This window comes from Elgaria multicarinata, chromosome 3 (genome assembly GCF_023053635.1).
Source record: "Elgaria multicarinata webbii isolate HBS135686 ecotype San Diego chromosome 3, rElgMul1.1.pri, whole genome shotgun sequence".
Lineage (NCBI taxonomy): Eukaryota > Metazoa > Chordata > Lepidosauria > Squamata > Anguidae > Elgaria > Elgaria multicarinata.
In genome coordinates this window covers 90162825-90173084 of record NC_086173.1, presented here as the reverse complement: position 1 = coordinate 90173084, position 10260 = coordinate 90162825, and the positions used below count along the sequence as shown (strand labels likewise).

General features: G+C 42.2%; 1 protein-coding gene across 2 annotated transcripts in view; it reads left to right on the top strand.

Annotated features, from left to right (window-relative positions):
* The first annotated feature begins 277 nt into the window (after positions 1–277).
* The window catches only part of FAT2 (FAT atypical cadherin 2), an 88164-nt gene continuing 78181 nt past the window's right edge, over positions 278–10260 (top strand). For both annotated transcript variants that reach the window (XM_063120887.1, XM_063120888.1), the window contains exons 1-2: positions 278–3546; positions 4520–4834. In XM_063120887.1, the coding sequence (XP_062976957.1) occupies positions 282–3546; positions 4520–4834 (3580 nt within the window). In that variant the 5' untranslated portion in view covers positions 278–281. The remainder of the gene's footprint in view (positions 3547–4519; positions 4835–10260) is intronic.

The window sequence follows — 10260 nt, the reverse complement described above, 5'->3', positions numbered from 1 at the left end:
TAAACCATGCTGTTTAACCACAAAATGGTTAAGGGAATGCATGCATTCCCTTAACCATTTTGTGGTTAAGCAGCTTTAGCTGAACCAGGCCATTGTTGTTGAGCCATTGACAGAGCTGCAAATGCTGAGCAAATGGGACAATAAACTCTTTTGAGTAGTCAATGAGATTTCTCTTCTGTTTTTTAACATATGGGTCATAAATGGTTAACATATAGTTAAGGCAGCATATTGCTTTTTTCTGTCTCCTGACTGCTCTCATTATTCTCCCTTTAGGACCTGTAATGGACAACTCTACAAGGAAGCATGCTGTGAGCTTTGCACTTTGCCTAATGTCATTTCTGGCTTGTGAGGGGAATTCAGAGAAAGGCAATGCTTCCCTATTGCACTTTACTTATCCTCTTTATAACACCACAATCTATGAAAATTCAGCTCCCAAAACCTACGTGGAGAGCTATGTTAAAATGGGCATTTACATCACAGACCCAGCATGGGACATCAAATACAGAATTGCTTCTGGGGACACAAGTGGCCTGTTTAAAGCTGAGGAATATATTGTTGGAGATTTCTGCTTTTTGAGGGTTAAAACTAGAAGTGGCAATACCGACCGTTTGAACAGGGAGTTTAGAGACAAGTACATGCTAATCATCCAAGCCATGGAGAAGACGTTTTCCTATGAGGCTTGGGCCAAAGTACTCATCCACATCCTTGACAGAAATGACTTGAAGCCTCTGTTCTCACCCCCTTCTTATAAAGTGACTGTCCAAGAAGATGCACCCCTAAAAACTGTGATTGGTGTGGTCAGTGCCACAGATGCTGACATTGGCCAGAATGCAGAGTTCTATTATGCATTAAATGCAAGGTCACAGTTGTTTACAATTCACCCCACCAGTGGTGTAATTATGAATGCGATGAGACTTAATGCCACCCACAGAGGGAAGCACCAGTTGAAGGTCCTGGCTGTGGACAGAATGAGGAAGATCTCTGAAGGAAATGGCTTTGGAAACTTGGCCAGTCTTATAGTCCAGGTGGAACCATCTCTCAGGAAACCCCCGGTTATTGCGTCAGTGATGGTGAGGCCATCTGATTCTGCTGAAGATCTCCTCTATGCCACTCTGAGTGTGGAAGCAGATGGATCAGCAGCTGGGGTAGATTCAGTTGACATTGTGGATGGAGACCCGAGAAGGCATTTCAAATCCATCAGATCGTATGTGGGAAGCAATGAGTTTATGATAGTGTCAGCCAAAGAGATCAATTGGAATGATTACCCACTTGGTTTCAATCTCAGCCTCCGAGCTAAGGACAAGAACAAACCACCACTTCTTTCTCAGATTGTAGTTATTCAAATACCACCTTCAAAATACACTTCTGCCAGATTTGAAAAACATGTGTATCAAGTGCAGCTCAGTGAGTTTTCACCTCCTGGAAGTCATGTTGCCTTGATTCAAATTATTCCAGTTCTCGCAAATATAAAATACATTTTGAAACCTAGTTCTGACAGCAAATTTTTTAAAATCAACCCTCAATCAGGCCTGATAACTACAGATAAATGGATGGATTTCCAGGAACAGTCCCACTTTGAACTGGAAGTTACAACCAGTTACAGTCAGGTCTCTGTCACTGTCATTGTTGACATTATTGACTGCAACAATCATGCTCCAAGTTTCACCCAGCCTTCATACCATGACAGCTTTGATGAAAATCTGCCTCCTGGCACCAGTGTCCTCTCAGTGAAGGCTACAGATAGTGACTCTGGGGAGAATGGCTTCATTACCTATTCCATAGCCAACCAGAGAGCTGTTCCATTTGCCATTGACCCATTTTCAGGTGTTATCTCCACCTCCAAGTTAATGGATTATGAGCTAATGCAGAGGTGGTACCATCTGCGTGTCTGGGCATCAGATTCAGGATCTCCTTTTCGCCATCAGACAGAGGTTTATATCTCCCTCATTTTGAGCAACCGGAATGATAATGTACCAGTGTTTGAGAAGATTAATTGCAATGGAAGTGTACCATGGGACTTGCCTGTTGGGCACTCTGTGGTCACAATGTCTGCCATTGATATAGATGAGCTTCAGCACATTAAGTATGAAATCATGTCTGGCAATGAAAGGCAGCTTTTTGAATTGGATTCTGTATCTGGGGTGATCTCCCTTAGAGCTCCTCTACGAGATCTCTATGCTGGACTACAAACCTTCTACACTCTCAAAATTACTGCTACAGATGGAGATAACTATGCTTTCCCAACATGTGTAAACATTACTGTAGTCAACCAAGGGACTCCAGTCTACTTTAAGTGTGAGGAAACTGGGGTGCTGAAAGAAGTGGCTAAGACTGTCATCCATTCTGCTGACTCCCAATCTTCAGAGCAAAACCTGGATGAAGATTTCTCCTTGAATGCACATCTTATAAACCATCATGCACCACAGTTTGATGACGCCTTTCCAAGGTCTCTTGATATAATGGAGACAGTACCCGTCAATTCAACCATTGCTCAACTGACAGCAATAGACAGTGATACTGGCTTTAATGGAAAGGTGGTCTATGTGATATCTTCTGGAAATGAGGATAGCTGCTTTTATATTGACACAGAAACAGGTCTCCTCCTGGTGTCCTCTCCTTTAGACCATGAAAAAACAACTTTCTACGTACTTAACATCACAGTGTATGACCTTGGCATTCCTCAGATGTCATCCTGGAAGTTGCTAGCAGTAAACGTTCTGGATACAAATGATAATGCTCCTACATTTTTACAAAGCACATACTTGGTTACTATACCAGAAGACATAAAGACAGGCACAACAGTCACCATGGTGAAAGCCAATGATGCTGATATGGACGACAATGGAAGAGTGAAATATTCCTTTCTAGTACCCACTGATAAATTTGCCATCAACAGTATCACGGGAGAGGTAGTAGTGACTGCTGCCCTTGACAGAGAATTATGGCCTCACTATGCCCTAAAAATTGAGGCCAGAGACCAGCCACAAACTGGCCACCAGCTCTTCGGAATTGCTGATCTGGTTATTTCTTTGGAAGATGTAAATGACAATTCTCCACGTTGCATCCCGGTCTTGAACAAGGTGAAGGTTCCTGAGGACCTGCCGCTTGGGACAACTCTGCTGTTCCTGGAAGCCTTTGATCCAGATATCAACTCTGAGGGAGAGCTGAAATACAGTCTCTTCAATGACGATGAGAATACGTTTCATCTGAATGAGATCACAGGGGCTCTGTTCTTGGAAAAAGAGCTAGACTATGAGAAGAGGGACTCTTACAATCTATCTGTGAAGATCAGTGATGCTGGGAAGCCCCATTCTCTCTCTTCCATCTGCCATGTTGAGATTGATGTTTTGGATGTCAATGAAAACTTGCACCCTCCTCGCTTTGCTTCTTTTGTATATGAAGGTTTGGTGAAAGAGAACAGCCAAGAGGGGACGTCTGTGATGAGAGTAATAGCTCAAGATGGTGATAAAGGGAAAGATGGAGAAATCCAGTATTTCATCAGAGAGGGAACAGACCTGGCTGTCTTCAGTATTGAAAAGGACACAGGTAATAATGAGGCACAAAAGAGGATAGGAGTAGTGGCTCAAATGAAACTGATGAAAATATTGATTTGCCAGTATACCGCCCCCACCACAGTATTCATGTTTATAGGTTATTGAGAAGTTTGTACTACAGAATGAATCTTGCTTCTTTGAAACAAACTAGTAGAGAACAAGCATTGCTTGAATGCATGTCTCTATAGAGTTACTCAAAGGCTAGACTACTAGAACCTCACAAGGGGATACATAGGATTTTCATATGCCCCTAATTTGGATAGGATATTTTCTGCTTATTTAGGGGAGGAAAGCATCTGTTTTCATTAGGCTGTAATCATATGCATACTCACCTGAGGATAAGCTCCTTTAAACAAAGTGGTACTTATTTCTGAGTAAACATGCATAGGATTGCACTGCAATTCACTTTAAGGCTTGTGAGTTTTCGAACATATTTCCCCCCCAGATAGTTAGAATATTATTATTTTTTGAATATTATTATTTTTATAAACCCAAGATGATAGCAGCTTGGCTGGATCCACTGCTGTTAGAACAAAAGTGGCAAGTGCAAATTATATTACTTCGAACATCTAAGGTAGATTTCTTTAAGATATTCAGAGACAATGAAAACAGAATAACTATAAAGTAAGTCTTGAACAGTATATTTTCATTTGCTACAGTGGCTGGAATCCAATGAAATCTTCCTACTGACAGAACTAGAAGCAGGGAGATTCCCTCTGCCCCCTGCAGCTCCCTCCTGGTGCACCTTTAAAATCTGCTCCAGAGGGTTGGGGGACTTTCCAGGACCAGTTTCAGAGTGTGGGGCTGCAGGAGGAAGAGAGGAAATATAGTTCTGACAATGCTGGATTCCATCCTTTGTCTTTAAAGTAAACTCTGAAACCTACTTATTTTAATTTCTTAAAGGGGAATATTTCATACATATGTTGGCTGAGTTATCCAAAGATTTTTGTTTTTGTTTCTCTTAGGTACAATCTTTACCTCAGGGCCACTAGACAGAGAATCCCGCTCTCATTATTGGCTGACAGTGCTGGCTGTTGATCTAGGATCAGTCCCTTTGTCTTCTGTGGTTGAAATTTACATTGAAGTCACTGACGTAAATGACAATCCACCACAGATGTCTAGTCCTGTCTATTATTCCTCTGTCATGGAGAATTCGCCAGCCAACACCTCCATCCTTCAGGTTAAGGCTACAGATCCAGATTCTGGCTCCCAAGGGAAGCTGACGTTCCATATCATCAGCGGAAACCATCAAGGATTGTTTGCCATTAATCCTGTCACTGGTAAGGAATAAATACATGAGGTTTCTGTGTTTGCTTTTTTAAATGCTTCTAGAATACATGAGGTGCTTCATGGAGCAGAGTCTGGACTCTATTGTCCACCATTTCCAAAGGTTGAATTTCAAAATTTAAGCGTTGCTTGTAAGAAAATAATTACTGTTATGTCAAAGTCCAAAACAACAAGAACAAGAAAAGTTTAGATAGTCTGGAGGGAATGAATGCTTCTTATTTTGGCTTCTCAGATTTGAGCAGATGGAAGAATTAACAGTTGATACCAATCCTTTAGTGCTATGCTAGCACAATTTCCATTAACAGGAGTAGGATGTGATCTGAATATGGACTAACGTATACTGAATGCGTTCATATTACTCAATGCTAATACAGCGAATGATGCTTGCCTTGGTTATACTTCTGTGGAACTCATAAGCTAAATATTCTATCTTTTTGTCTTTATATCTATTATCCATCTGTATCTTGTAAAGATCAATCTAATGTAATATTTTGAAAATGGTTAAATAATTTTTTTTTGAGGTCCAATTACTTTTTGATGCAACAGCCTGAATGGTATCTTGCACATAGGAATATCAGGTTCAAATTGGTGCTCTGCTGCGAAGGGATTAAGTAGCCTTGAGCAAGTTGTTGTATCATAGTTTAACCTCCTTTAAGTCCAATTCAAACATTTACTCATAGGGGTGATTTAGGTTCACACATGCATTTATATTGTTGGTTTGTTGCTAGTTGATTACTCAACTCTGGAGGTTTCATAGCTGGATGCAAAAACAATTGCGGAATTTGATCTGTGATAGCCCATTCACACATGCAAGTCCCCACTTGGTGCTACAGACATCAAGTGATGAACATGCACATGGAAGCCAGCTTGCCATCTTCTCATAGGACTGTACCAGCTCAGTAGTTGTGTGAAACATTGCTTGCTTGAAACAAGAGCCATTTATGTAAAAGTCATGCCCCAAGTCAAAATTTATCTTTCACAGAAAAGCCTGCCTCGACTGATTTAAATGTTCAGTCACTCAGATGGCACAGCTACCATCTTACATCTGACGTAGGCAGCTACTGATTTAAAAGCGCTCCCATATGAAAACCATGCCCAACATCTACACTGGTCATCTTATGTCATATTCAATGGCATCCAATAGCATCATTTCTCCTCGCACTGCAAACCTCAGTGCACCCCCAAATCTGGGTTCCCTCTGGAGCACATTTAAGGGCTGTAGGGAGGAGGAGATGGTGAATCCCCATTGTATGAGTGGACTTCCGCTTGTGTGATGTTGGCTCAAGCCATTGTACTATTTTTTTGGGCAAGTTGATGGTATGGATGCAGCCTAGAACAGACTGAACCTCACTGTGAAAACGTATTATAGAATGTGTTGTTCCATATATCAGATATAATTCCATATATCAGATATAACTCCACACGATACAAAACATCTTTCCTCCATGCAGGCAGTCCCAGCATTCTCCAGGCTTGCACTCACATTGGCAAGCAGAATGCTTTTACTGAACAATCACAGAGACAGTTAGAAGCCATTCCTTTGGCCCTGCTGGAACATTTTCCAGGCACCATTAAATAATGGAAGTTGTTTCAGGTCATGTCCATGCCCTTTCACATAGAACATATGCCCATGCAAATGTGCGTCTCCGAAGAACTTATGTGAAGGAAAGAAACTTGTTATTGTTATGACGTGAACTGAACTGGCCTTTTAGAAGTTTGAGCTCCTAATTCATATTCAATCAAGCAGCTATCAATGCTAGCTAAATTCCCCTTGCATTTCAATTTCCATAAACCCTGAGCTGTGTTTACCACTTCCCTTGTTTTGTCAGTGTTAGCAAAAGAGGTATCAACTTAGCCTTTTTCTGTCTTTTGTGTCCATTATGACTGTGTCATCTCTAGCTTAGGTAATAGATCCTTCCAGATTTTAAAAATCCTCCTGGTGTTTAATGTAAACTGCCTCTCAACATTAGTAAACTGGTATTGGGCCCATCTTAAAGCAAAGAGTCCTACTCTCAGGCTGTAATCCTACACCCACCCACATGGAAATAAGTTACATAGGACACAGTGAGACTCACTTCTGAATTGACATGCATAGTTTTAAATTATACAGTGAGACATAGGTGTTGTGCATTACTCAATGTGGATTTAGGCTGCAATCCTGTATACACTTATCCAGGAATAAGTCCCATTGAACTCCATGGGACTTACTTCCCATTGAACTTCACGGGATTTAATTCCATGGGAGTTATTTAATACGATTTCACTGTAAATGAGTTGACCGTTGGGCTGCAATAAGTCTATATTAGGAATATAGGTCAGGTATATCGGAATAGCCCACTAGTTTTGTGTTCGTGGCTTTGGCTGACATAGGACAGGTGTGAATGCACAATGCTGACTTTAGGCATGAAATTTACTTCTTAGTTTTGGCTTCTTGTACAGTGTCTAAGTGGAGGCTTACAGACTGCAGCACAAACTTCACAACTGGTGATAGTGGTTGACATGACTGGGAACATGACACGATCCAGACTATTGAGAAGTTCGTCAATAGTATTGCCATCTTTTCATTTCATTTTATTTATTACTTATAACCTGCTCTTCTTTCTTGAGGGAAGCCAAAAGCAGTTAATTAAAACACACACACCTCATGCAAAATACCAGAATCATAAATCAATACAACAAACTGAATATATCAAAATACAAAAATGGTTGAAAACCAAATTCATATTGAAAGAATATCAATAATTCATCCATAATAATACATCCATTTAAATCCATAATAATTAATTTGAAAAACTATTAATTTTAAAGCTAAAATTAAGAGTTCAGTGGAACACAGTGCAATGGAAAAAGCAAGAACGTCAAGAGGTTAGGATTACTCTACTAGTTGTCAGCTCAAAGTCATTGCTTACCCATTAGAAATGTAGCAGTTGCCAGAAGCACCAGTTGTTTGGCTGCAGTTTAGAGTGTCATAGTGGTTAAACTGGTAGAAGGGAGGAATAATGAACCCAGTATGCAGTGGTTTAATGGTAAATTTTGAAGTGCAAGCGCTCCTCGTGAGAATCCTGATAGCACCCTCCCAAAGCAAGGCCAAAAATGCAAGCAGCCATGTTGATCTGTATCAACAGTCCAACTCTAGTAGAATCATTGAATCATAGAATAGTAGAGTTGGAAGGGACCTATAAGTCCATTGAGTCCAACCCCCTGCTCAGTGCAGGAATCCACCTTAAAGCATACCTGACAGATGGTTGTCCAGCTGCCTCTTGAATGCCTGTAGTGTGGGAAAGCCTTCCTAGGTAATTGGTTCCATTGTCATACTGCTCTAACAGTCAGGAAGTTTTCCTGATGTCCAGCCGGAATCTGGCTTACTGTAACTTGAGCCCATTATTCTGAATCCTGCACTCTGGGATGATCGAGAAGAGATCTTGGCCCTCCTCTGTGTGACAACCTTTCAAGTATTTGAAGAGTGCTATCATGTCTCCCCTCAGTCTTAGAATCATAGAATCATAGAATAGCACAGTTGGAAGGGGCCTACAAGGCCATCGAGTCCAACCCCCTGCTCAATGCAGGAATCCACCCTAAAACATCCCTGACAGATGGTTGTCCAGCTTCTCAAGGCTAAACATGCCCAGTTCTTTCAGTCTTCATAGGGCTTTGTTTCCAGATCCCTGATCATCCTCATTGCCTTCCTCTGAACCCGCTCCAGCTTGTCTGTATCATTCTTGAAATGGGGTGCCCAGAACTGGACACAATACTCAAAATGAGGTCTAACCAGTAATGAATAGAGGGGAACCAGTACCTTGCGTGATTTGGAAGCTGTAGTAGTTTTCATCTCTGCCAGGAACTGGTCTTATACGGGTCTAATTGCCCATTCAGGACCAAGCCACTGCAAAATATTTCACATCACAATAGGAACAATAAATCGTTGGGAAAATTCACTCTCCCCCTGCACCCAGCTACTGTGAGGATTGCAGCTAAGCTCAGAGGGAACAAGGAAGTCTAAGGGGTTGGCAAATGATGGCAGCATCCCTAATAAAAAAAGTGCCGGCACTGTGTCCCTGTGAGCCCTGGGTCAACTACACCATTCCCAGCATACATGTGTGAGGGATCTGTTAGAAAGAACAAGGAAGGCCTGGTGAAAAGGTAAGGGTGTTAGCCGAGGATGTTGGATTGGGTTTTTTCAGCTACCCTCCCTTATTTGCAAGGCAAGGGAACAGAAGAGGTGGGGCTTCCTCAATCAGTTTTGTGGCAACAGTGTTTCCAAGGATGCCAGACTTGGGATATCTCCTCCAATTACACACAACCTTGAGGACTGGCTGTCTACTTTGCTGAGTGTTTCCCCCCCCCCCCAAGAGGCAATTAATAGATACTAGGCTGTAACTGACCTAGCTGAATCAAGACATGTATTGTGGCCTGTCAGATGACTGACGAACCTTCCCCACCCCATTTTTGAAGATCCAGGGTATTGAGCTCCTGATGTTTCTCCATACATGGCTGGTGGGCTGCATTCAAGTTGACCAGTCACAAATTGTGCAGGCTCGGCCTACTCTGTAATAACGTTTAGCATTTATATAACACTTTCTGGTGTCCAAAGTATTTTACATATAGTACCTTGTTATTCTTATGACTTCATTGTAGGTTTGTTCATTATTATCTCCATATTACATGTGAAGAACTGAGACAGAGGACATGTCTAGATGATGCTTTATCCTGGGGATTGCCCCGGGATCATCACTGTGTGTTTACATGATGCACGGGGGATCCCGGGGGCAGGGAGGGAAGGAGATCCCTCTATTTCCCCTGGATAACCGGGGTGGCTTTTAGCCTGATTTTTCCCACAGTCTCGGGATTGTCCCGAGACCGCGGGAGGTGTGGGCAGCCATCCCAGTTTCGTCCCGGCTCCTCGCGAGTAAATGCGAGCAGCCGGGCATGGAGCTCTTCAAGCGCTCCATGCCCAGTAGTGGGGAGCGGGGTCATTTTAAAAACAAACAAACAAAAAACTAACCTTATCGTTGGAGTGCTTGTGAGCTCATCTTTAATTAAAAAAAAAATGGCGGGTGCGATGTCCTCCTTCCTCCCTGGACATCGTGCGCTGCATGTGGACTGAGGGGGAGAATCTCACGATTAGCATATTGCGAGATCCTCCCCCTTCCCTCCCCTGGTGTAGACATGCCCAGAGAGAGAAAGAGAATGAATGTGTGTGTGTGCGAGTGTGCGTGAGAGAGAGAGAGAGAGAGAGGCTTACCTAAGCACATCTAGTGAGATTATGGGAGAGCTGTGATTCAAACTGGGGACTTCACTAGGGGGAATTTAGACTCTCACTAGAATATACCAGCATTCTTCTGTGTCTGCTATTGTTCTATGCAAAATCAGTGGTAAATAAAGCATTATGGGCACCATTCAAGGGGGTGCTTATGCCCCC